This window comes from Ictidomys tridecemlineatus, chromosome 10, assembly GCF_052094955.1.
Source record: "Ictidomys tridecemlineatus isolate mIctTri1 chromosome 10, mIctTri1.hap1, whole genome shotgun sequence".
Classification (NCBI taxonomy): Eukaryota; Metazoa; Chordata; class Mammalia; order Rodentia; family Sciuridae; genus Ictidomys; species Ictidomys tridecemlineatus.
Window position 1 is genome coordinate 129,850,528 of NC_135486.1, and position 27,346 is coordinate 129,877,873.

Below are 27,346 nucleotides of genomic sequence, written 5' to 3' on the forward strand. Positions count from 1 at the left end.
TGCCAGTTTAGTGTTAGCATTTATTTTAAAAATACACAAAATATAAATCTTTTACATTAAAGTGTGATAACCTCACTTATACATCATTTCATACTTACCTGGTTTGGTTTGCATAAAAAAATGCAAACCTTCAGAGTAGATGGATTTGATTCTAATTTTTGCTGTGGTTTGTGTAAACAGTTGAGACTGCTACATAAAGTAGGTTATTGTAAAGGTACAGTGGCCACAGAAATCCAAGAGTAAAACAATTCAGTTTGGTTTAATGAAATTGGCAGAAGTCTTAGCAGATAGATAACCTAAGACTAAATATTGGCCTCTAGGCATTTTAAGTATTATAAACCTTGAGGTTTTCTTCATCTTGTAAACATAACTTTGATTTTGTTGGCATTAAGTTTAAAAAGGAGAATATAAACCATGATTTTCATCATCCTGCCCATGTCAGTATTACACTCTCTTTATTATGAGAATGAAGTAAAATACATCAGGAATTTCAAACTGTACTGCAAAACAGGTCCATCCGGCTGGTCTCTGCTGGGAGCGCTCATTTAAGCTGACCATACCCTCTGTCCACTGGACCACGTAGTGCCATAGGCATGAGATGGGCAGCTCCTCTTGCTCTGCATCTTCTGAAGCAAGTCGAGGCTTTACTTCCACCTCTGCCATCCATCCTTGGATTTGTTGGGTCAGTGGTTTCCTACTATTGTCAAGACTGTACTGTCCCTTTAAGGTACCACATGCCACCATAGCTTACACAGCAGTCCTAGGAATAAAAAAACCTATGTCCAGTATATCAAAACTTTTATTTGAATACAAACAATAAATTTGCTGCTGCCCAATCTCTCTTTAGGGTCTTGGGCCACCCTTTCCTCAGGGATATTTTAAGATGAAATGAATAAACTGTATACAGTTAACAAATCACAACTCATATGGCCTTGAATATTTAAGACAATAGGTATCAGTAGTATAGGGGGCTAGAGTTGTGGCTCTGTGGTAGAGTGCCTGCCTGGCATGTGTGAGGCCCCAAGTTCAATCCTCAGCACTGCACATAAACAAAAGATCCACTGACATTTAATAGCCCTCTTGCCTATTCCCAATACACTGCCCACAAGCAGAGAGCCTGACTTTGCAAGAAGAAAGGCACCTGTGTTCTTTCTTCAGTTGGGGGTGAGGCCCCAAAGCCTTGGGGTATATACAAAATGGACATACCTTTAGCACTTTATCCACCTCCTGTTTGCTTAGATCTTCTCCACACTCCTGAGTCAACCGAGATTGGATCATGTTCCGGCGTACCCGGTAGTTTTTAGAAAAAATTTCAAGCAAAACCTGTCGATGCTTTAATAGCAAAAAATGTGTCATGAAAATAGCACCCAAATAAATCATCCCCAAACAAGATACTCAAGATAATCACACGGTCATCTGATAACAGTCCTTGTTCAGCACTTCCAGTTAAAAACATTGGTCATCTCTCCAGACCCCAGTCAAGTCACAGGAACAAAAGTGGTGGTAAAGGGACTCAGGATGAGCAGCCGGCATCAAAATTAATGAAACGGGATGCTGGAAAATGCATTCCGCACCCACCCCCTCAAAAGCAGAAAGTTGAAAGATTGAGTCTACCACATTCAGAATTTCCTAAGAACTGTTCTAGTATTCATTATATACTCTGAGAGTATATAGAAAGTTGCACTAATGTAAAGAATGCCTAGCATGCACGAGGCACTGGGTTCCATCCTCGGTGCCAAATAAAGACATTGTGTCCACCTAAAACTTAAAAATAAAAAAATGATATAAAACGTGTTTGCAAAAAAGGGTAGGATATAGGTTAAAAAAGGTTGAGGTATTTTTCTATTTCACAATTGTCAAAATTCAATTTCAGGGACAAATTATTTGTTCAGTAGTGGGGTAGCGGCCTAGCTATTCTACTAAAATTCTAGCTGCTGACTTGAGGGCAAAAGAATGTGTGCACTCCCCTGCCCCCTTAATGTGTGAGGTGGAAGCCAAGATTCCAGCAAGACATGGGGAATAGCCAGTCACCTGGGGAAGCTTCCAGGGAATTACACTCAAAGGTGTGGCCTAACTAGAATGCATGTGTTAAGATGTGCAGTCACAGCACGTTACTAATCTTGGTCCTACTATGAACAGTAAGTTTTAATTCCATCCGTGCCTCTCTATATTTAACACTGCTAACACACATATATACTATATGCTTATAGTATATTAGCATGGGGGTCACTGTCAGTGTCATCAGGCAGGACAGGAGTCCATGAGCTTTTAATCTTCTGGTTTTTAAATGTGCACTTACCCCTAGGTACATGTATGAAGACACGAACAGTGTGACTCTACTTTGTGTACAACCAGAAAAATGAAAAACAGCTCATGTGTACTATGAATTGAAATGCATTCTGTCATGTATAAAAGTGTGCACTTACTACTCTGAATCATCACAGTAGAAGTAGGAAAAGCCAGAGGGTAACAATTCTGGCTGAAAGCACAGGCTCACTCACTGAGGCTGCTGCAAGCTCCACACCTCACAAGCTGGGAGACCACAGGGCTCCACCTGGCATCTACCCTCACCCTTCTTGTCAGAGAGAACTTGGCAGGCCTTTGCTCACTGCCTAAATCTTTAAAATTTAGGCATGAATTAAAGAAAACTTCTGGACCTCAGCATCCATGATTCTGTACAGATTACCACTGGAAATTGTGTGGCTGCCAGAGGCCACTAAGGAGCGTGCTCCATCCATGATTTGCAAGCCTGGGCTGGGTATCACAGTCCCTAGGAAGCTCTGTAGAATAGCTAGGCCACTACCCCACTACTGAACAGAATTGAATCTCTGAAGTGTGTCCTGGGAATCTATGTATTTTTTCCAAAGTTGATTATGAGGCAGTCAGCCCCCAGGCCAGCATTTGGGATCCACAGGTTGAGGCCTAAACCCCTGGCATGGTAGCAAAGGTCACCTTACCTGATCACTCATGTCTCCAGACTCCCAGAGGGCAAACACCTTCTGCTCATCCGGGGAAGCAGCAGTCTGTGGGGGAAACTGGCCCAGGCCCAAGCATGAGTTGGTCATTCATTTTCCATGGGGACTGTGAGCCCTGCCCACCTCTTTTCTCCCCTACTGGGTGTACAACCCAGTTCTAGAGAGGTGTGCTCCAGTTCCAGCTCCTGCCTCGCACTGGCTACAGGGCCTGAAGAAGCTTCAGTGAGAGGAGGGTGTAGGGCACCAGTGGGACTCCAGTAGGGGTGCCTGGGACAGGGAAGCCAGGTTCTTCTAATCTCCCCCCAGCTTGCCATTAGCTCAACTCTGCTTTAAAGCTCTAGTGTCAACCCTCAGATGTGCCCTGAGAAGTGCCTTTTCCCATGACTTATTAGGGGCTCTCCAAGTTTGCCTTTCAACTACTTCCCACAAGGCATGTATGAGTGTGGCTTAGAGGCCTTGCCTGACTGCCAAGCCAGCCATGCCACTTGACAGCACGATTGACAGGAGAACTAGAAAAAGAGCAGCCCAGGCCTGTGGTACCTGGTTGTGTGGGACAGAGAGAAAAGAGCAGTTTCAAGGCATTCCTATGTCCCTTCTCCATGAGAGAAGGCTCAGGGATTTACTCAGTGGCCACACAGCTAATAAACAGTAGAACCAAGAGGTGAGTCTTTGAGTCTACTTTTCTCCCTAGGCCTCAGTGCCCTCGTGTAGAAAAGAAAAGGCTGGATGGATCTGAGGCCTCTTCCATCCTGGACAGGCCTATGACAAGGTCCTCATGTCAGGATCTCAGTGGGAGGGAGAGCTCCACATAGGTCTCCATTTGCCAGCCCTGCCGAGAGGAAGGAGCACATGGCCAGAGCAGGCCCTGGAGGCAGACACATCCTCATCTCTGTCCACACCTGTGGCCCAGGGCCACCTCACTATCCTCAGGCAGACACCCTGCCCTCACCCCTTGCCTGACGCACAGAGGAAGGCCTACAGAGGCGCAGACCCCTTGCTGGGTGGGAAGAGGCCCCAACCCCAGCGCCTTCTAAAGAAGACCTCACCAAGGAAATGCCCCCTCCAGCAGGGCTGTGTCCCCTGAGACAGTCCTGCCAGCCTGGGATCCACAGGGCCTCTTCTTGTCCTCTTTCTATTCCTCATGTACACAGGCATGTCCCTGGGCTTCATCTATCAGACAAGGCTGCAGGTACTTCTCACCCTGGCCCTGGCCCCATCAACATTCCTTTTTGTAGAGAGCTACAGTCCTACCTCACCCTATTTGCTGTTGGAGCTGGGAAATAACTAAGAGACCCATCCCTCGGGTCATAGCAAAGGATAGCAGGCTCCAGCACTGTGTTTCCCCACTGGATGGCCCGTACCACCTACGGAAAGGTCCAGGGTGCAGGTGATTTGCTTCCTTACCCATGATCCTGGTAAGAAATGCCTAAAGCCCAAGAGCTGTGCTGGTCAGTGAGCCTCTCCTGGGCAGGGAGGCCACCTGATTCAACTCAGTGGTAGCCGTAAGGACAGACCCACAATACTGAGGTTAGAAGTCAGCTCTCCCACTTCCTGGAGTCAGACAGACGAAGAAGAACCTGAATTTGCTGGGGCCCTGCTGTAGGCCAGACAGCGGTTAGGGCCTTCAGCAATCTTACGCAGTCCTTACCAAAGGACTAAAACTTACAAAAACTAACTGCACTGCCCTTTAAATGAGGGCACAGCCTCAAGTCAATTTGCCTGAGTCACACACTGCCATCACCTAGGAGCCAACACTCACACCAAGGATGTCCCCCACCCCACACAGACTCTAAGCAGCTGAATTCCTCAGGGCAGGCAGGGTGCAGTCCCCTCCCCCGTGAACAGACTTCCCACAGCTCTGTGCTGCCTGCCCAGGGCCCTCCCATGGGGCTGTGGTGGCCTTGTTTTGTTCTCCTGCCCTGGTAGCATAGTCTCTACTTACAGGCACCAGTATCTGCTTGCAGCCAGCGGCCAGCACCGTGTCCTGCAGCATACGGTCTGAGATGCCACTGAAGAGTGTGTGGCCTGGGGGCAGGCTGGCCAGGTGCAGGTTGAAGAGGCGCTTGAGTTCACTCAGCGTGAGCACAAACTGTCTCTGAAAAGTGGCCTCCACAAAGGCCCTCAGTTCCTGGGCCACAGGGGTACCAGCACAGCCTGGGAGTGGGTGCCCATTAAAGCTGTCCCCACCTGCTGCCCGCCCAGCAGGCAATCCGTTGGCCAGCCTACTGTTGAGGCCGCCACTGGGTGAAGTGTCCATGGGTTCCTCCTCGTCTTCTGCTTCCTGCTCGTCCTCCTCCTCTCCTTCCTCGCTCAGGGGCTCCTCCTTAATCTGCACACCAGGCAGAACCGTGGATGCCCGCATCTGCTCCTTCCGCCGCTGCAGCTCCCGCTCCAGGAAGGCGTGGTTCTGCTGCGCCTTGGTTTTGGCTACTTGGACCCGCTGGTCCCCAGAGACCAGCCCTGCAGGTCCTACGGGGAGAGACAGCTTGGTCAGGAAAGCACAGGGCCTGGTAGGGACAGCAGCAGGCGGCCACTTGCTGTCTTCCCCCTACCTTGCTATAGGAAACTCAGCTGCCCCATAGAGAGAAGGAATAGAGGGGGGAAATTAAATTCCCACATTCAGAGACACACAAGAATAGGTCACTTGTGAGTTCTTGCCAGCAGCTCCTCCCATCCCACCCACTGATGACGCAAAGGGGTTAAATAGGCCTCCAGGACCCAGACGCAGCACAGCCCATACTACACAGGCCACACCCCAAGGCTGAGGGGAAGGGAGAGGACACAGGAAGGGTGACAACCCTTCCCCGAGACCCAACAACCCTTCTCCAGGCCTGACCTCTGATGCTCTTGGTAGCCCCTCTGGGACCACAGTGCGTGCCCAGCCCCACACACCTGATTGTCCATCTGGCTTCTTTGGCATGGTTTCCTTTACAAGATTATAGACTTTTTCTAATCTGAAAAAAAGAATAAACCCTTTTAACTCTAAACCACATCCCATTCCATCTGCCTCACAATAGAAACAAGCCTTCAACATTCTGGTGACAGCACATGTGCAGGGCCCTGTCCCCTGCATACCCCCCAGCCACCCACAAACCCCACATCCAATTGGAGCCCCAGGGCCAGGATGGGGAATGACACCTGGCCCTCTCCTCCCTATGCCGGTCAGAGTGACTTCCTCTCCTCCCCAACCCTTCAGCACACATCAACCCACAAGCAGGGGCTGTGGCTGCACCAGTCCTGTGCTGGAGGATTCTGGGTTAGCCAGCAGCATCTAGCTGCTCAGAGGAGGTGGTGGCCTTCACTGCTCAGACCCAGCCAGGCTGTGCTCCTGGAGCACAGGGCCTCCTGCGGCCCGTTGCTTACTTAGCCTGGATGCCTGTCCACAGCATGTGCTGCCGCTGAACCACATCCGGGTGCTTCTTGATGAACTCCCCATCGCAGGGCAGAATGAACTCCCAGCCTTTGTTGATCCTCACTACAGCCATGTGTTCCAGAAAGTCCTTCACATCCTCCGCACAGAGCTGAGGGGGAGCAGGAGGGTGAGGCAGGGCAAACTCCGAGTCCACAACAGCCTCTGGGGCTCAGGTTACCAGGAATGCCACTTACTTTGGTCACTGCTGCCACCTCTTTCCTTACCACCCAACGGCTCTGTGTGAACTTCCACATCTATGGGAGAGAAAGCAGCATGTCCCAGGGCTTCTCCTCAGAGGCAAGCTGCTCCTAAGACTGTCCCCTAACCTCTGGTGGAGGTCCTGAAGGCCTGGCCAGAGGTACAGTGCGGCTCAGAGCCTGGTGTCAGCCAGGCTGTTTGGCTCCTGGGCCCAACTCTTCTAGCCATGTGCCTTGGGCAGTCATGTCACCTCTGAGCCTGTTCTGTTTTATGACGGAACCCCAGGGTCCCGTCCTCCAGGGCAGGACCACCCCTCCCCACCAAAACCAAAATGCTCCCTGGGCAGGGGCTTTGCCCATCTGGCTCACTGTTGCGTCCTAGGACCTCCAAAGTCTTATGAGGACTTGGGGAGGTAACCAGGCTCTGGTGAGCAGCTATGGCCCAGACACTCATAGCACCCTGTAACCACTTCTGTCTCAGCACCTCTCATGCTCCCTGAATCTCATGATGGGGTGCCTAGGAGAGATGAGGGTGGAGATCTAAGACACAGGGAAAGAACAAGTATCACCTACGAGAACTCAGAGCCAACCTGGATCCTCTCCCAAACCCTCCACCTGGCAGCATCTGCATGCCTGTGGGAGTAGACAGGGCAGGTATGGGCAAAGGGCACCTGGGCATGGGTGAGCGAGCCCAGTGTGAGCCACAATGACTCCCACAGGTAAAAACCCGCTACTCAAAGAGCTGGGGACCTCCACTCAGGAAAAAAGTGCAGACACTAAAGGTTCCCTGTGTGACAGGATCTACGTGTGAACATGTGAAGATCACCACGGGCAGCTCCGAGGGGACAGAGTTTACCAAACTCATGCCAAAGTCTAAGAGGGCAGTGCAGGGTTCAAGGTCTTAAGAAGGATTTAAGCTCTGGATATGGATGGGGCAGGCTGACAAGGTAGTTCTAGAGTCACAAACTCAGGACACACACCATCAAAGTAAAGGCACCAGGACCTTGGAGAAGCTGGGACAATCCCATCCAGAGTCAGCACCGAGAGGGCTGAGAGCCCAGGGTGCTGACTGTCCATTACTCATGACAGCTCAGAAATCTAGTTTGCACCAAGAGTTTGGTCTGTTCATGTCAACAATGGAGGCAAGAGTTTTTAAAACACCACTCAGAAGCTGCTCCTGGGCCAGAACAGAGCCACCTGCAACCCCTCACCTGAGGGACTCAGATTCCTACAAGCACAAGACTCTTAGGATTCCCAGAGGGAGGAGGAAAAAACAGAGTCTGGAGTGCCACGGGAATGGCCTCCTCACATATCTGCCTGTGGGGCTACCCGCTGCTGGGGGCAAGGTCCTCTGCCCCTGTCCTCTACCCATACCCCTCCAGGGAGGCCAAGAGCCCCAGGTACTTACAACAAAGTCTCGGCCTCTACAGAGCACCTCGGCTGGCACGCCACTGTGGGGGCTTGATGAGTCCTTGGGATACAGGATGTCACTGCCAAAGCAAGGAGGGGTAGTTCATCAGTTCCCACACTTTTCTAGACTCACCGTCTGGGCCCAGCAAAGCTCCTCAGAGGCCTGGCTCTATGAACCTGTGTGTGGGAAGCAGCCTAGCCCAGGCCACCCTGAGAGGTCGTCTTCTTACCTGCCCTCAACTCACCAACCATGACTGGCCCAGCCCAAGCAGGGGGTCAGAGACAGGCAAGCCTGGGGCCTCAAGGAGCCCAGTACTCTCTGCAGGACCCCAGTTCCATATGTGAAGTGTGTGAGGCACCAGGAAAAAGTGGTGGTGAAGCAGCTAAGAGGCCTCTACCCGCCGCCCAAGTGCACGTTTGTGAACAAGGTCAGAGGAATGTAAGCCTCAGGAGAAAACAGGACCAGGACAAGCACTCCAGAGAACTCAGGGTAAAGATCCAGGGCACCTGGGCTCCAGCATTCTGACAGCATGACCCTGATCCTGTCTCCAGGCACAGCCTGTAGCCCAGCACAAACCACCAGCCTGGCCAGCCCTGGCCTGTGGGGCCTCTGCTGGAGGCCTCCCCTCACCCCGCCAATCCTGCCTAACAACTATTGCTCAGCCCTGGGGACCTGGCCTAAGGTGCTGACGGCGGACACCCACAAGGTCTCTACTAAGCATGTACTGGACCAAAGAGTTGGGCACATTCCTCAGGTCTCGGCCTCCAGTGTGCTCAGAATTCTTGACAGTATCTGCTAGGGAGGCACAGCACATGTATGGAGCACCCAGGTAAAGCTGTTTACTTAAGGAAGGTGAGTTTTTACTGCCTCACAGGGACAACAGGGGCATAAGGACAGGGTTTAGAAGGACTGTGGCCCACAGGCCTGTAGGCATCTGCCTGGGGACGTCAAGTGAGGCTCACAGAGGCACTCTGGGCAGGCAGAACATCAGAAACCCAAGAGTCCCTGTCTTTAAGCCCCAGTAACATGCTTAACTCCAAGGGACAGCACCTCCAGGAGCATGGGCAGTGTGCTAGTCAGAGCCCAGGCTGAGTTGTGAAGCTTGAGTTCTGACCCAGTTCTGTGGCTGCTTTGCAAGTCCTTTTGCCTCCCTCTCTGGGTCAGGGTCCTCAGGTAATGACCCTTCCTGGCTTTCCTTCACCCATGGCATAAATGCAGACACTTGGTCCTCTTTTATAGGTGATGTGTCATCACAAAGTTCTTCTATAAAGAAAAATTGGGGTAACTCAGGAAATAACCAGGCATCTGTTTACCAGCAAAAAGATACCACCATGTGGCTGTTACATGAATATACTTTGCAATTTGCTTAGCCAACAAACCAAAGTACTTTTTGCAATTAAGTACTTTTTGAAAAAACCTGGAACTATTTATATTTTTTCAGATTATTCACCTTAACTCTATACTACTTAAAAAGTGAGTCTCATGCCAGGCACAATGACACATACATGTAATCCCAGCTCCCAGGAAGCTGAGGCAGGAGGACCACAAATTCCAGGCCAGGCTAGTCAACTTAGTGAGACCTTGCTCAAAATAAAGATAAAAGAACTGGGGATGTTATCTCAGGGGTAGAGCACCCCTGGGTTCAACTCCCAGCATGTGGGTTGGGGGGGGGGGGACATACATCTTGTATTACACAGTTTTAAGTTACTATCATTCAAGTGTGCAGATGACACAGCCTCCTGCATTTACCAGGCATCATATCAGGCCCTAGGGATATAATAAGGCCTTACTCTTGTGAAGCTAATAGTCTGGTGGAGGAGGCAGCTAGTCTGGTGAAGGAATCACAGGAGAAGGGAAACTATCACAGGCTACTGAGCCACAAATTCAAGACCTATGAATCCAACAGGCTATGTAAAAGAAATCCACACTTTGATGCAGCTTAATTAAACTGCAGAGTGTCAAAATGAAGAGAAATCCTTAAAAGTGGCCAGCAGGAAACAAGGAAACAAGAATTACATTGACAGAGAATCTGTCAATAAAAACTGAAGTCAGAGTGCCATGTAACTGTTTCAAGAAATAGGAGGAAAATAATGACCAAACTGGAATCCTACGCAGCATTAAAAATATCCTTCAAGAAAATAAGTGAAATGGACATTTCCAGATAAGATGGAAACCACTTATTTGCAGACCTGCATTAAACAAAATGCTTGGGCATTCTTCAGGCAGAGGAACTCACACCAGAGAGCAACACAGATGTATACAGCAAGGATGAACAAACTCAACAAACATGTGAATAGCTCTAAAGTCGGGCACAGTGATGTACACCTGTGATCCCAGCAACTTGGGAGGCTGAGACAAAATAATTAATTGCAAGTTTGAGGCCAGTCTCAGCAACTTAATAAGACACTGTCTCAAAATAAAAGGTAAAAGGGGCTGGAGAAGGAGCTCCAGTGATACAGCACCCCTGCGTTCAATCTCTAGTACCAGAAAAACCAAACACAAACTGGATAAGGTGGAGTCTTCTGGGGCTTAAAATATACAGAGAATTAAAATATATAAATACTGCAGCATGAGTCAGGAAAATGAATATAAAATATTCTAAATTCTTAGAAAAGGGTGAAAAGCAACAACTAATGCACAACTGTAACAAGTTACGAAAGCAAGCTGCAAACTTTAAGGCAGCAAATTAATGTTCTTCCACATTAACAGGAATAAATGGAAATGTAAAAAAGAATCCAGTGGAAATTAGGAATGTATATAAAATGTAATGCAGGTAGGATAAACAAAAAGCACCCCTATACCTTTAACCCCCAAATATGAGCAGTTACATCCAGTTTAAAGGGATGGAATGCTCCCTCCCAGCGAGAGACCACAGGTGCCTTACCTCTTCACCACCCAGTTTCCTTGGACTAACATCGCCACCTTCTGGATGCCACGCAGAACAGCCACAGAATCCACAGAGGGGCCAAGGAGGCTCATCAAGTTGGCAAAAGGCATGACCTTCACTGAGGTGAATGCAGGCGTCTCATTAGACAAGGGGAGAGGGGCCTGGCCCTACCCCTCTCCCCCAAGCATCTGCATAGCATCAAGCTCACATAACACCCCCTGAACATGAGAAATAACAATGGTATTGACAACAGCAATGGTTTGCATTCACTGGATGCTTGCCATGTGCTGGGGACCATGCATCTCTGCACCCTTGCAAGGACTCTGAGGAAGTGCCCACTGAGGAAGACCTGGGAGCACCTGTCACTACTCAGCCCAGAAAGGATTCAAGACTCAACCAGGATCACTAGACTGGAAGTGGCAGAGCCAGGACTTGAACTCAGGTAGGATCTGTGCCTTAATCCCTGTGTTCTGCTGACCCCCGCGTGAGCATGGGGCAAGGCCGGGGAAGGTCAGAGTCCTCTGCAGAAGACTGGGAGTCTGGCAGGGAGCTCCCCACTCCACTCAGGCCGAGAAGGGCCTGGGTGAGTACAGGTGGCCAGTGCCTGCTGTGCAGCCTGGTGAGGGCGCCAAGGAAGTATAGGCGGAAGCCAGGCACTGTGCAAATGCCCCGAGTCTGTGGCCACGCAAGCCTCTGTGCTAAGCCCTTTAGAGGCTCACCAGCCCCAGAACTCCCACTAGTCTCTATAGATGATCTATGGCTCAGAAGGTCAGTGACCTGCCCAGGCTGCCTAGCAGGGAAGCAGAGAGGATGGCCTGGAGCCCATGTGAGGGAGCTGCTGCACCACTGTGGATGCTACTTATCTAGCCAGGGACCGGGCTGCAAAGCTGGAAAGGCTCTGGGAGGCGGGGCCTTTGGCCTGCCCCTGGGTATTCAGTCTGTCCAACAGCAGGCCTGCGGGCCCCTGGGAGACAGGGTGGCACCCACCGTTCTTCATCAAGATCTTGATTTGGTCGGCCAGGGGCAGTGTGCGCAGCTGGGCCATGGACAGAACATTGCTGGGGGCCACAGGCTTGTCTCTGTTGAAAAGGGAGGTGAGGGGTTAAAGGAGGCAGGTGGGGGAGGGGAGGGAGGGCAACTCGCCCCTACTCACTTCTCCTCCTCCTGGCTGGGTGGCATCAGCATCATGAGGTATTCGCTGTGGGAAGAGGGTAGGTATCAGAGGCTCTGTGGGCTTTGTCCCTGCCACAACCCTGCCTCTGAGCACAGGCTGCAGCTAGACTGAAGTCCCCTGGCCGCAGCCCCAGGAAGAGGGCAGAGCAGAGGCCTAGCCCCCCAGCACCTCAGCTCACAGGCCACTAGCTCCACAGAGAGTGGAGATCACCTCTTCTCAGGCCACCTCTCCGGCCATCTCCAGGGACAATGGGCCCCTCTCCCACCCTTCCCCTAAAGAGGAGGGCTGTAGCTCCCAGGGAGGACCTGCACTAGAGGGACCCTCCCTGGCTCCTGTGCCAGCTTCCAGCCAGTCCCACCTGGGTGACTTGACGAGCTCCGTGTTCTCCACCCCGCTGGAGCCCTGGCACAGCAGGTACTGGCGCTCGTGCTCCGAGCGGCTGTCCTATTGAGGGAGGACAGGGCAGGGCTCAGCTGGTGCTCAGGCCTGGACTCCCCAGGCCTCACCCCTGTATCACCTCCCATGCCAGCCCCTGCTGTCCTGCTTCAAGACTAACCACAGGACCGTATGCAGCCTCCTGAGCACAGCACCCAAGGCCTCTGTGTCGTGGCCTCAATCACCTTCCCTCCTGGCTTTATGGCCTGCCAGCTCTAGCACCTAGCCTCAGTGCTGGTCTATAAAGTAGGAACACCACCAACAATGACTGAGATGGTAGCTAACATTCACTGAGCTCCTGTTATATGCTAGGCTCTGTTCCAATGGCTATGCACATGTAACTCATCTCCTCTGCAAAATAACTCCACAACTTTTTTACCGGTACTATTTTACAGGTAAGCAGGAGGCTCAGAGAGTCTATGTAACTTGCTCAGGTCACACAGGAAATCAGCAGAGTCTGATTTATCAGGAAGTCTGACCCTAAGGCTCTGTTAATCCAAATCTTTTCCAAGAAGGTTCCAAAGAAATGTTGTTCCTCCACACAAATATACTGGGGAGCCCTAACCCTGCATCTCTGGAGCTTTAAATTATTCAATTGTTTCCCTCACTCAACACACAGCTTCAAGGACGTGATGAAACCCAGTACAATACAAATCCCTCTGGGCAGGTACTATGAACCAGTGGGCATTCGGCAGATGGCAGCCTCCAGAGCTGCACCAAGTGAAGCACCTGGCCCGCCATCAGGATCTGTGGTGCGTGAAAAACACATGACCAAACTCCAGCCCTAATGTGAGCCCAGCAAGACTCCAAGCTCCAGGAGACCCCAGGGGACCAAAACCCCCCAACCAGACACAGCAGGCTGGCTGGCTTCTCCACCTCCTGCTCCTCTGGGGCATGAATGTTACCAAGGAGACATGACAAAACTTGAAATAAGTGAAAACTGAGACAACAGGCGCTGGTGGAGGCCACTCTAACACTTTTGGGTCCAGGACCCTCCTCCCAGGACCCCAGACCAGGACTCACCCTCAGGCCATGGTAGTGCAGGTGGACCCAGGGCTCTTCTGCATGCTTCTTCTGCAGGAACTCGTAGGACTGGACTCGGCGCTGGCGGGCCTGCTCGGACTCCGGCCGGGAGAATCGCACCTGGAGGTGGGATGGGGAAAGGTCACACCCTCAGACCTGCAACCCTCCCTAAGCCCCATCCCAACCCTCGACAGTAAGCTAGAAAATGCCACAGATTTCCACTCCCACCTCCCCCTTCATTTCCTGTCACCAGCCCCTGTGAAATTCAGTTCCAACCAGGTCCCTCTGTGATCCACCAACCCCAGCTGGGGAGCAGCCTTCTCGGCTTCTGTGGCCTGCTGGGGGGGGTGGCTGGATTATAACCTGGGGTATGAAGCATGCCTCATCAGATCAGGGCCACAAGTCCCAGGAAGGGCAGGGAGTTTTCTGAGTTACTGAGGACAGAGGAGCGCCCAGTGACCTGAGCACCATCCGCTGGCGGCTCAGTGCCCCAGTCCTCAGCAGCTCCAGCCAGAGCCCTGTGTAGCACTTTCCTTATAATACTCGCCTTAACCCACACACACTGAACCGGGGGGGCTCTTTAGAAGATTCTTTTGGTTTTTTTCCCAGATGCTGGGCACCCGGGGCTCAACCTCATTGGCTGCCTCCCTCCCAGGGCCTTGTGCATGCAAGGAAAGCACTCTACCAACTGAACTATATCCCCATCCCCTGGGGGGCACTTTATAAGCCACCTGTGGAAGGCAAATATTCTAATAATCTTTAAAAGTCAGGAATAAGTACTGGGAAGGCAACAGTTCACCTATGCACCACTGGAAGAACAGAATCACAAAGATAATGAACTCAGTGTGGGGTCACTGGTCCTGGGCTCAGGTAATTCCTGCCAAGCTCCAGGACCCCATCTCTTTCATGAACAGGGCTGTCATCCTTCGACAGTGTAAGAGGTCATGTTACTCCCTCCAGGCAGCCCAGGGCGGAGGGTCAAGAGGTGGGGTGCTCTGCACCTGGTACACCCTAGAGACAGGCGAGTCCCTGGCTCAGACACTCCACCCTGCTGTCTTGCCTGCCAGGCTGCTCCCTTCTGCCTGGGGCCAGAACTCACCGTGATCTGCTTAACATCTTCTTCTGCCTCATCCTGCGAAGAGTCCCCAGCTGCAAGAGAAGCAATCCCTGCCTTGCAGCCTCTACTAGAGCTGCTCCTTGCCCCAACTCGACCCTAGATCCCAGCCACAGGGGTCCCAACCAGGGGGCCCCAGCCAGGTGCCTGGGAACTCTCCTGCAGATGCTGATCTATTGACATTTCACCTGGAGGCACTTCTGCCCCCAGGGGACACTTAGCAAGATGTGGAGACATTTTTGGTTGTCCTGATTTGTGGGGTGCTGCCATTAGCACCTAGTGGGCATAGGCCTGGGTACTGCTCAGCATATTATAATCTGACCCCTGAATACACTTTTCCATATCTAAATCATAGAGTCATGGGCAAACAGCAGGACTGGGCACCCGGGGCTCACCCTCATTGGCTGCCTCCCTCTCGCGGTGCTTGGCATCTGCCTTATCCAGGTAGGAAAAGCTGGGCCGCAGCTGTAGGATGCCATGTAAAGGGGTCAGGTGGAGCTCACCTGGCAGAGGAAGAAGGGTTAAACCTGCCTTTAGGGAATGAAGCTGCCACACCCAGCTTGGCTCAAGGGAGTCACTAAGTCCCCTGAAAGCAAAGGCCCACTACCAAACTGCCTCCCACTCCTGCTCCAGCCTGCAATCCTGAAGTTTTGTGGTGGCCAAGCCAGGGGCCATTCCCAACTCCACCTGATTCTAGTGGACAGCAAGTGACACCCAGGCCAGGACATGAGACTGAACACCTCTGCTCACGGCCACTTCTTTCAGGCCCACTCCTGGCCCTTCCTACCCCTCAATTCCTGCCCCCGCCCATCCCCACTCCTCTCCCACACAGCTTGCTCCAGCCACCCCAAGCACCTCATCCTTTTCCCCTCCAAGTCTTTGCCAAACCACCTGGCCACCCGTCCCCACCACCTGTATTTCTTCTCTACCTCAACATCCCACCTCTTCCTGTCAAAATCCCACCCATTCGTGAGGAGTCTGTTTAGTGTCAGTGTGGCTGGAGAGGTGGCCCTCCCCAGGCCAATGGCAGGGCCTGTGTGATCTCTGACCATGTCTACAATTTTTCCTTCCAGTTAAGGATTGTGGCCCTAAACAACTATGGCCCCGAGACACGGTTCTAAACAGAAGCCTAGAGTTCCCTGACACTACTTCTGTCAGATTCTACTCATTTTGTTTCTTCATTTTCAAATTAGTTTCATTGGCTTTGTAGACTAATAAAGCATTTTTTTTTTTTGCTTTACTGAGCTATGACTCATGCCATACAATTCACCCATTTAAAGTTTATAATTCAAAGTACGTTAATATATTCATGGAGTTCTATAACTAGAACCACAATCAATTTTAGAACATTTTTATCACCCCAAAAAGAACTAGTCAATCCCCACTTCACTGTCCCCTCAGCTGCTGGAAACCAAGAATTCACTCTCTATCACTGTGGATTTGCTTGCTCTAGACACTTCATATAAACGGGAACATACAGTGTGGTCCCCTGAACGTGGCTTCTTCCACTGAACTTTAGTTCTCATGCCATGTAAACGGATCAGGTGGAGGCCACTAACTCCATGTGGCAGCACTCCTTTCCTTCATATGGCCAAAGAGCAGTCCACTCTAGGTGTATTCTGTTCACCCATGTATCAGCTGATGGAGCCTTGGGTTGTTTCTATTTTGGGCTATCATGAAGAAAGCACCGTGAACATCTGTGTACACATCTTTCTTTGTGCAGACATGCTTTTGTCTCAAGTGGATGCTGCCTCAGAGTGGAATTGTGCTTAAAGACAAATTCCACCACCTGTCACCAGAGTTATGCTCTGCTGCCCATGTACATGTGTCCCAGAAGGAAAATGCCTTTGGAGCCCCAGTCCTATCAGTCTCCAGAGCTGGTGCTTTCCAGTGTCCTGACCACTGTAGTTTGTTTTTTCCATGTTGCCAGGTCCCTGCAGGGCCTAATGTTCAGGGAGGCAGGAGCTGGACATGAGACTGTGTAAGGTCCCCCTGCCCCATCCCTTCCCTCCCACCCTCCCTCCCCAGGTACCTTGCCTGTAGAGCGCAGCTGCATAGCGGGATGTGTTACTGGTGGTCTGGGAGGAGCAGAAGGTCTGCTTGTCCATCAGTTTCCTGGGACACAGGGAACCGGTGTCAAGGGGAAGGAAGCTCCAGAGAGCCAGGACCTGGTGGGCACCAGACTCCAGACACTTTCTGAAATGCACCAGCTAGGAATCCAGGCCAAAGGCAGCTTCTGACCACCTCAGGAGGGGAGCCAGGGGATAAGAAAACAGGCAGCCTTGTTTGCAGATCAAGAGATGAGTGGTGGGCAGGCCCTCCCTGGGCCAGCTTCCCATGCAGCCCAGGAAGAACTTGGAGAGAAGAGCTAGCTCAGGAGGGGAGGGTCTAGGACAGGCCCAGCCCCACAAAAGCAGGGATACTGGTGGGGAGCCCAGGGAGGGAACCAATGGGATTATTTTTTAGTTGCAGTTGAATACAGTATCTTTATTTTATTTATTTATGTTTATGTGGTGCTGAGGCTCGAACCCAGGGCCTCACACATGCAAGGCGAGTGCTTTACCACTGAGTCACAACCCGAGCCTCGGGATTATTTTTGAAGCCTTTTAAAGGCTCCTATTTGATCTCAGTGGGGCTTGAAGGGCTTAGGGACCTGGGGACTCACGAGGAGTACGTGCTGGTCTCATCGGCACAGGCACCATCCACATTCAGAGCAATCTGCTCCCCTTTGCTGCGGCAATAGTTGGGATTCAGGGTGTCGATGGCCATCTCAAGCTCTACCTGGAGGTACCAAGCACCCCCACAACTGTGAGGACCCCAAGGCACAACTTCCCAAGGGACACCTCAACTCAGTCCCTGCCCAGAATTGAGATTGTCCCTCCCCAAGGGCACCTGGGTTTCCATCCATACCAGGGGCCACAAACCCAAATACCAACTGAAATGTCAAAGTGGCTTTTCATGAGCGGCAAGGTAGTTCATGCGGTTCCGTCTGTCCCCGCACCCACCCCCTCCACTTCCAAACACCAGAATCAGGTGCCAACATTTTAAAAATTGAAAGATTTCTCATAAACATCCGTCTCCAGGATGAGGGGGTCCTGGACAGCATCTCTGTGTGACCAGGGGGGCTAGAGCTGCAGCTGGCTGAGGGCATGCTTCTCCTTGTCCCCACCGCCTCATCCCTTCTGGGCACTAGATCTCCTCAGATGGGGCCTGCTTCACACGTACTGCCCCCCACCCGCTGCAGCCCGCCTGGGACCCTGCGTTTACACGGGCTCTCCTCCTCCAGTTCACCTGGAGCCTCACTCCTCCTGAACCGTCCACTCCCTTCTGGAAACCCTCCCTCCCTCAGCTTTCCAGGTCCTGCAGCTGCCGTTCTCCCAAGTCTCCAAGTGCTCCCTCTCTGGGCTTCCAGTCCCCAAAGGCCCTGTCTCCTTGGTTTTGTTAGCTCCCCTCAGACACCCCCACGCGTCCCACTTCCCCCGCAGGACAGTCTCACCTTTTGCTGCTTGGGCTTGATCTTGGCTGAGAGATGTGGAATGTCATCATAGGTCATCGAGGCTGGACGCACAGGGTACTGGGGAGGGGAAGGGAGCCATCAGTCCACCCTGCCCAGCCCAACCAGAGCTGGGCTTCAAGAGCTCTGGTCAGAATATGCAGTCAGCCCCAAGCTCACCCCAAGCAGAGACCAGAGTACCCAGGGCCCCATGCACCCTCCCATGAGGTTCCGCGGCCTCTGCCTGCAGGCCCATTCCACTGGCTCCTCCCAGCCTCCTTCCCAAGGACAAGTTTATGATGCCCGAGACTTGTGAGGGATGTGCCTAGGCTTGTGGAACTCAAGCAGGTGCCCTGCAGACTCCAGCAACCCACAGAACACAGGAGGGGAGAGTAAGGGACCAAGGTCTAACTACCAGCTTACAGGCCATCCAGGCGAGAAGGACAAGCAAGATGAAACCACAAGGAAGCAAAGAGGCAAAGAAGGCTGGCCAAGGGCTCCTCAGGCCAGGACCGGGCTCAAGATCCACGCTCCCATCCTCTCTCCTTTTGCATATGAACTTCCCACACACACTGCTGGGGGTGGGGGGTGCGATACACGACCACGGACGGACCTCACGCACTCCTGTGTGGAGTTACCTTCATGTAACTGGCTCACACTGGAAGTGTGCACCGATTACATGGGGACACCTTTCCCCATCCATCCTCGCAGACGTACTTTCCCTTTCTCGCTCCCCTGCAGTGGCCACTGGTGGACGAGCCAGCGATTGGTCCCACCCTCACAAACTCTAGCCTTCAGTGCCTAACACCAGGACAGTCTCCTCGGTGAGCCTGGTGGAGACGCAGCAGCATGTAGCATGAACTCCACCCTCTGGGGACCAGTTCAGGCCAGCTGCATTCTAACCAAGGAAATGGCCATTTCCTAAAAACTCACTTAACAGCCATACGGTGACTCCTCCTGCTTCTGGGCTGGAGCAGGCAGCTTGGCAGAACAGCCTGGAGCACAGCTGGCCTTGACAAAGCCCTCAAGAAGGGCCATCCTGGGACAGCCCTGCCCACCATAGCCTGCTCAAGAGCAATATGGGGGTGAAAGCACTAAAATGACCAACACACTTCTTTCTTTCTTTCTTGGTACTGGGGGTTGAACTTAAGGGCACTTAACCACTGAGCCAGACCTCCAACCCTTTTTTGTATTTTATTTAGAGGCAAGTTCTCACTGAGTCGCTAGGGGCCTCCCTAACTTGCTAAGGCTGGCTTTGAACTCCTGATCCCTCCAGAGCCACTGGGATTACAGGCATGCACCACTATACCCATTGACCGATGCAATACTACCACATGACCCCATCATTCTGCCCAAGGGAAATGAAAACATCCACACCAAAATGTGTACCCAGATGTTCACAGGAGCATAATTCAGGATAGCCAAAAGTGAACGAGCCAAATGGCCGTCAACTGATGAATGCATAAACAGACCAGTTCATCCAGACGATGGAGTATCACTGAGCCACAAGAATGAAGTACTGACACTCCCCACAACATGGGAGAACCCTACGTTCTAGGTGGGAGAACCCTAGGTGAAAGAGACCAGGCCCAAAAGGCCCCACATGCAAGATTCCATCTATATGGAATGTCCAGAACAAGGAAATCTATAGGGAAAGAAAGCTAATGGTTGCCTAGAACAGCAGGTAGGAATGGGAGTGGGGGCTTCTGAGAACTGCTGATGGTGAGGGGCTTCTTATGGAGAGACCAAAATGTATGAAAATAGATTGTGGCGCTGACTGCCGCACCGTGCCCTTACATGGGGAAGTGCATGTACCTCAACAGTTATTAAAATATACCCACCATGACAGGGTTATTGAAAAATGACATTAGTTAACTTGACAAAAAGTGCTTTAAATGGTGTTGGTATACAGTAAATGCTTAATAGGTGTTAGCCCCTGGAAGCTCATAGCCTGGCAGGGAGGCTTGGGGGCAGGGCTAACACCTGGCAGGACTGAAGCCGGCATGCCCTGAAGCTGCTCCTGAAGCCCCTGGGAGCCCTCAAAGAGCAGCAGCAGTCACCGTAGTGCCAGCTCCAAGCCAGGCAGCATCCTGAGCATTTTATTTATTCATTTTTAATATTTAGTTTTTATTTGGACACAACTTTTTTTTATTTTTTATTTTTATGTGGTGCTGAGGTTCGAACCCAGGGCCTCGAACGTGCCAGGCAAGCGCTCTGCCGCTGAACCACAACCCCAGCCCCCTGAGCATTTTAATATGGATTCATCCGATCCTCAAGGACCCTATGAGGCGGTGTCATTCCTATCACCACTTTGTAGGTGAGGAAACTGAGGCACAGAGAGATTAAGGAGCTTGCCCAAGGGCCGGAAGCTAAGCCCTGACTGAAATGGGTCATGATCCAGAGGGTCTGACCCTGAGCCCCGGCTTTGATCCCTGTTTAGCTGTGCCTTCCACGTGCTGTCGCTTCCCCATCTTCGAAAGAGACCAACCCTAACCCACCCAAAGTAATGAAAGGAACCAACTTTCCTCACCCCACATGCTGAGGAGCCTCAGCCAGGTGAGGTGCTCAGGCCTCGCCCACTCACAGCCACTCCACCAGCACCTGCTCTCCCCCTTTACCTTCAAGTTCCGTAATTACCTGAAACAGATAGAGCTTCTCTGCCAGACTTTTGGCCAAGTACACGTCGATCTGGAAACAAGGGGGAAGACTTAACAGGACACAGAACAGGTGCTGCCCACCCCAGGCATGTGCTCCATGAACTTCAGTCAGGGGATGGCTCAGCGAGGCAGGTTGGGGGAGGAGGAAAAGGTTAAGGTCATGATAAAAACACAGGAAACCAGGACTCACTCCTACAGCCCCCAGAGGATGGGGACAAAAGCTCACCTGGTCCCTACACTCAAGTTCACTCTAACCACAGTTCCTGGGGCTGCCTGGGTCAGGATGCTTCCTAGAGCAAAGCTTTCTAAGAGATGGGCAGGGGAAGGGTTTAGACATGCCCTATTTCCTCTCTGTGCCTCCCCCACTCCCTCTCCTGGATTGGTCTGTCACCCCGTTTTTAAAGTAGTGTGCAAGGCTCTCCCTGACCCATCGGGCTTCTCTTTCTTCCTAACAGTAACCACCACTATGCCATATGGCAGCAGTTTCCCACTCTGCTTCCCAGCTCTCACATGAACTGTGTTCTCCCCAACCCCTGGACCTTTGCACACACTCTTCTTTCCATCTAACACCCTTCAGGCTTGCCTCCTGAGCCTCAACCATTCATTCACCCTGGAGGATCCAACAGAGTCACCACCTGTGCAGAAGCATACCAGGGCCCCTTGGTGCCAAGTGAGGTGCCCCTGTCCTCAAAGATATCACCAATCACCCTGCTCTAACTCTGGTTCCTGCAGTGTAGCTGCACCTTAAATGCACTCAAATAGTTCAAAAACTTAGCAGCAGCCCCCAAACAAGGAAGAACTACTCTCCATATCCTGTCCCTGCCCTTCAGACTGGAAGCCAGGTTCTAGACATACACTGGGAGGTCAGGGGCAGATGCAGGTACTTTTTGCCTTCTGCTTTCAAAGGTCCACGGCCTGGGTGAAGCAATTCCAAAGGGTAAGTGCTCATAAACAACTTTCTCTTCCTGTGCCAGTCCTGGAGCCTGCCTCCCAGGCTGCATCCTGAGACTCCTTCCTCCTCTGACTCGCCCACAGCTTCTAAGCTTCCAGGGACTGCGACTATTATGTCACAGCCCCTGGCACACAGTGGATCTAATGAACAATTGCTGAGTGACTGAATCTGGTAAGCCCAGGAAGGCAGGGCTGCCCTGTCCATTCATTCACTCAACAAATAGTCGCTGGGTATCCATTAAGTGCCAGGTACTACTGTACTTGGCTTTGCAGACGAAGTGGTAAGCAGGCAAAAAGCAAATGAACTTAAGTCCAGGGGTGGTCAGGAAAGGCCTCTGGTAAGGTGGTGCCAGATCAGGGTTACCAGAGTGGCTATGCTGATGTCTGGCTGCAGCAAGGATCAGGGGTCCCTAGACACCAACAGGTCCTAGATTGGCCTGAGGACATATGGAAGGAACTCTGCCCTACTAGCTGCAGCCCCAGCAGAGGGTAAACAGCAGTAGTTACCTCTTGAACAACTGGGTCATCCTCTTCATTGGCCATACTAGGGGAGAGCCAGCTGTGCAGTCCTTGGACTCGATCTGCAAAGGAGCGCAAGAGACCAGGCCAGTCAGCCATTCAACCAACATTTCTGGAGCACCTCTTCCTTCCTCCACAGGCCCTGCACCCAGAGGGAGGAATCCACAACAAACACTGACCCTCCAACTGTGTATACAAAAAAAGAAAAATAGAATCAAGCAATGGGTACAAGCAAACAGATCCCAATCAACACACGCTGGCTGCGCCTGAGAAAAGATCTGGTCGTGTGGGCTTCCTGACTACTTGCAACAAACCCAGCCAGCCCGGAGGACGGAGGCTGGCTGGCCCACTCCCTGCACATGCTGTTCACTCACACTCGGTGCAACAACCCTGGGAGGTGGCCTGATGGTCCCTAATTTACAATCAAGAGACTGAACTCAGAGACATTTTGCATGTGTTTGCCTCAAGTCACAGCTAGATGACAGACTTCAAATCCAGGCCTTTGGCCTTCAGGTGACAGTTATGAGAAGGGGATTTCTGTGGAAGGCAAGGCCTCCCTGCTGGGGCAGGAGCATAGGCGCTGGGCTTGAGGGACAGAAGGATCCCGACAAGCCATGACAGGAAAGGGCAAGAGGAGGAATTCCAGATGAGGGAAGCGCTAGGGCCAGGACCTGGAGAAAGGGAAGCTGCAGGCCAAGGCGGAGGGGAGGAGCCAGGCCACCCTTCCTGCCCAGACCTCAGCAGCTCTACTTGAACTATTTTATGTTTAAAGGGGCAAAACACCTTCACCCAGGACTCAATGTCACCTACGTCCCTTCCTTCTCCAGGCTCCATCTGATCATCTTACTTATTATAACTCCACATTCCAAACGCGGACAGTGGCCTCATCTTTGCCATTTCTCTTCTCATCCCCCACAGTGCACCCTGGAGTTCTATCTTCACAGGATGGCCAGGATCGGCCACTCCTCTGCCACTTCTCCAGTCTAACCAGCTCCAGACAGGTCCCTGGCTGGGCTCCCGTTTCCACCCTGTCCCCATACAAGCTGCTTGACCCCAGGGCCAGTCACACTTTAGTAAGCCATCTCAGGTCATGTCACTCCACACAAAAGCAGTGAAGGGTGCCCCACCTCCCTCAGAGCCAGTCTGTTTCATTCCCTGGGCCTCACCAGGCCTCAGCCCCTTCACCTCTAAGGCCTTACCTCCCACCAGCCTCTGGCCTCCTCTTCCCTCAACCCACCTCTGGCTTCAGTGACTACTCTACCAGCTAACCCCTTCCCAGCTCCCTCCTTCACCTGGGTTTTTCTCCATTATCACCTCACCTTTAAGACCACCTGCCCGCCCCACCCCCACAATTCCCCACTCTGCTCTCCCTTTCTCCATAGCACTATCAACATGGGACAGCTCACACTCTGTATCTGTCCCACTGCCACAGGCAAGTGGAGACTTAGTCTATCTGTCCCTTGCTATATCCCCAGTGCCTGGCACACAGCAGGCATGCAATTCCTATTTGTTATCTGAAAAAATGGACCACATGGAAGCCACGTCACAGGGAGCTACAAAAGGGCTTTGAGCAAAGAAATATCTGAAGCAGGAAAGTCAGACTGAAGGGAACCAGGCCATCATCAGAAGATGGGGAGGGCTGGGGGGGAAACAAGAGCATAAAACTGACAGCTTAAGGCACCTGCTTCAGCGCAGGCATGGAGGGGAGCCCCTACCCCACCCCCACCCCAGTGGCACTGGCACAGACATACCTGTGTCCTGCACCCACCTTCTCTGTGGCTGACTCTGTGGACAACTAAGATTGGGGACTTCTATGTGGGCAAGGCAACAGATCACATGCACTAAGGGTGCAGCTTGGGAGGTTTCCAGGATGGCAATCATTCTTTCACAGCTATTATTTTGCCCTAGGGGCTTCCTCCAGTCCTGAGATCCGCCCAGAAGGATGAGGTGCCCTCTCAGCTGGAGAGCTGGCACTCCTCGCTCTGAATGATTGGTTCCTGCAAAGGCTGTCACCTCCCTTCAGCCTCCCAGACAACATGATCCAACTCAGTGGCATTCAAAGTTTTCAGCCCAAGACCCACAGTAAGAAATCTGATTCATACCAATGACCCAGAACATACACACAATTACATAACTGAAGCAAGTTTCACATAATATAATTGTCCCTACTATGTGATGCAATAATGTTGTCTACTCTTGTTCATTCAAAACAAAAATGCGACGGGCTGGGGCTGTAGCTCAGTGGTAAAGTGCCTGCCTAGCACATGTGAGGCATTGGGTGAAGCCCCAGCTTGCTCATTTTATTAGCTACAACCACCACTACAATCACAAAAAAAAAATAAAATAAACAAAAAAGTAAAGGTACTGTGTCAATCTACAATGAAAAAAAAATTTGATTAAAAAATAATTAAAAAATAAAATGCAAGCAACAATCTACCTAAGGTCATTTTACATCTCAGTAATAAATCTTGACCTACAATTAAACTGACTTTGGAGGGGGGTACTCTCCACTGAGCTTTTTAAAATTTTATTTAAATTTTTTAAATTTTAAATTTTTATTTGTTTTCACTTTTTTTTTTAAAGATATATATGGACACAATACCTTTATGTATTTTTATGTGATGCTGAGGATCAAACCCAGTGCCTCACACATGCTAGGCAGGTGCTCTACCACTGACCTACAATTCCAGCCTCTTGTTTTTATTTTTAAACAAGGTCTCACAAAGTTGCCCAAGTCTGCCTCAAACTTGAGATCCTCCTGCCTCAGCCTCCCTAGTACCTGGAATAATAACTGTGTGTCACCTCACCTGCCTCTGACCTGCAATTTCAAAAGATAGACCTAACAAGTTTCCCTATGGCCTTCCTCTCTTACCTCTGGTTTTCCCAGCAATTGCTAATCCTGGAAATAAGTAAATCACATCATTCCCCTGCTCAAAACCCTTCAACTTTCACATAAAGTAAAATTCAAACTCCTTTCCTTGGCCCCGTAAGGCCCTACATTATCTTGTTTCTATCTCCCTCTAACCACCTGCACCTGGCCTAGGGGCTACTTGCTGGGTCTCCAACAGGTGAAGCCCCAGCTTGCTCATTTTATTAGCTACAACCACCACTACAATCAGCCTCCTCCTCCTCCAGAGCTGGAGATGCTCAAACCAGCCTACCTTTAAAATGCCTCCCCCAATCCCTTTCCAGGTAAGACAACCCTGTGATTTATTTTCTGAGTGGCTCTTTAACCTGGAACTTTTTGCTTAGGTGTTGACTGTCTTCTTAGGATATAAATTCCATAAAGGTCTCTCAATACTTCAGTTTCCTCAACCATAAAATGGAGATAATAATTATACTGACTTCATCAAGTTGTTAGGGGGATGGTTGCTTTTTTTTTTTTTTTTTTAAGATAAATAAAATAAAGACATGTTGTTTATCTATTTTTCCATGTGGTGGTAAGGATCGAACCTAGTGTCTTATCCATGCTAGGCAAGTGCTCTCCACTGAGCTACAGCCCCAGCCCGGAATGAGTACTTTTTTCTTTATTTTTTAATTCACTACTGTTCTCCTGATACCTAAAACAGTGCCTAGCACCAAGTAGACACATAATTTAGTACCTCTCCCCGCCCAAAAAATTACATTTAATCTTCTCATCAGCCTTGTAAATCAAAATGTTATCATTCCCAATTTAGAAGAGAGAAAACGAGAGTCAGAGAGTAAGTAATCTGTCCAAGGTCACAGTGCCAGAAAGCAGTGTGATCAAGGCAGAAACTAGGGTCTGATGGCAAAGATCCTCATTCATAACTACTGTGCTGCTCATACCTATGATAAAAGGCAGTATGGTATAGTGGGTAAGAGGTTAGACTCCGGAGTGGAACTGTGCAGGTTCAAATCCCACCTCTGCACCCCACCATCGGTGGCCTACCGTGAATTGCCTCACCTAGGTATCCTTTCCTATTTTCATCCCTAAAGCCAAAACCAGGAAAGTACCAATCGCCACTGGACTCCGCGAGGCCACGATTAAATAGTGTAAATGTAACCTATGGGAAGGTTTGTTATTACGTGGCAACACGTTTTCTTCCAATGTAAGTTGGTAGGAGTCTTAGCCACAAATGAAGCCCTGCAAGCAGGAGCGACACCCTTCTTTACCCCCTTTTAGCCCTCACCGCAAACTACGAGGCAGGAATTTCTATTATCCCCATTTCACAGATGAGGAAACCGGGGCGAGTGCTTAGATCCCTTCTTTGCGCCCTCAAGCCCAACGATTCTATTGCGGACATACCAAAGCACCCGAGTTACTGACAGCCCACCGACTGAACTGTCAGCCCGAGTCCGCAGCCCCGCGCTGCTCTCGGGAAACACCAAACGGGAGCGGGAGCCTGCACCAATGAATGAGGCACTCCGGGCCCGGCCCGGCGCGGGCTGGTGGGGTTCGGATGCGAGGGGCCCGGGCACCCTCCCCCTGCCCATCAGAGCGGCCGCCGGCTGGACACAGCGTCCGCGGTTTCGCCCAGCTCGCGGGTGGTCGGGCCCCTTCCTCACGCCCACCACGCCGCCGCCGCCGCCGCCGCCACGAGCAGCCACGCCGGGACGCGGCTGCCCTCGGACAGGTGCTCCTCCCGCAGGAGGCCCGGGCGGGGCAGAGCGGCCGGACCCTGAGTCACGGCCGCCAGCCTGGGCCGCCGCCTCCCAGACCCCGAGGCCGGGCGAGAGGTCGGGGTCCGCGGGCGGCCGGGGTCCACCCGGCGTGCTGCCCGCCCTTCCCACCAGAGTCCCGGGAGGCCCCCAGCCCCTCGGCGCGGCGCCGGCTTCCCCGGCCTACTCGGGAACCCAGCACAGGCCCACCTTGTATGCGGCGGTCTGAGCCCGAGCCCCGGCGAAGCCAATTCGGGACTCACCTCTCCGCCGGGGCCGCGCGCGGACGGCGGCAACCGCCCAGGTATCCGCGGGCTGCAGAGGCGGCGGCGGCCGGGCTCTCGGGTCAGGCAGCGGCCATGTTGCTGGTGGAGAAACTCCGGTGGACACGTGGGGGGAGCTGGGCCGCCCTCGCGCTTCCTCTTACCCACAATGCCCCGCCCCGGCGTGCGTGGCCCCGCCCCCCGCCGCCGCCGAG

At 51.8% G+C, this 27,346-nt stretch overlaps 1 protein-coding gene across 6 annotated transcripts; it reads right to left on the reverse strand.

The window, feature by feature from the left end:
* Window positions 1-27,293, reverse strand: Polr3e (RNA polymerase III subunit E). Of its 6 annotated transcripts, none has more exons than XM_078024231.1 (21): window positions 27,132-27,293; window positions 22,237-22,310; window positions 20,759-20,809; window positions 18,125-18,202; window positions 17,294-17,409; window positions 16,661-16,743; window positions 15,024-15,131; window positions 14,614-14,663; window positions 13,515-13,634; window positions 12,415-12,500; window positions 12,036-12,080; window positions 11,870-11,961; window positions 10,880-11,000; window positions 7,993-8,074; window positions 6,582-6,641; window positions 6,339-6,496; window positions 5,868-5,929; window positions 4,918-5,444; window positions 2,958-3,035; window positions 1,207-1,332; window positions 1-760 (listed from the first exon to the last, which is right to left on the reverse strand). In XM_078024231.1, the coding sequence occupies exons 2-21, from the start codon at window positions 22,270-22,272 to the stop codon at window positions 704-706; spliced, it is 2,136 nt and encodes a 711-aa protein (XP_077880357.1). In that variant the 5' UTR covers window positions 22,273-22,310; window positions 27,132-27,293; the 3' UTR covers window positions 1-703. The 6 variants fall into 6 exon arrangements, with proteins under 6 accessions (XP_077880357.1, XP_077880358.1, XP_077880359.1 ...); XM_078024232.1 differs by having other exon boundaries at window positions 27,079-27,289; XM_078024233.1 differs by lacking the exons at window positions 20,759-20,809; window positions 22,237-22,310 and having other exon boundaries at window positions 27,132-27,289.
* Between the last annotated feature and the right edge of the window lie 53 nt (window positions 27,294-27,346).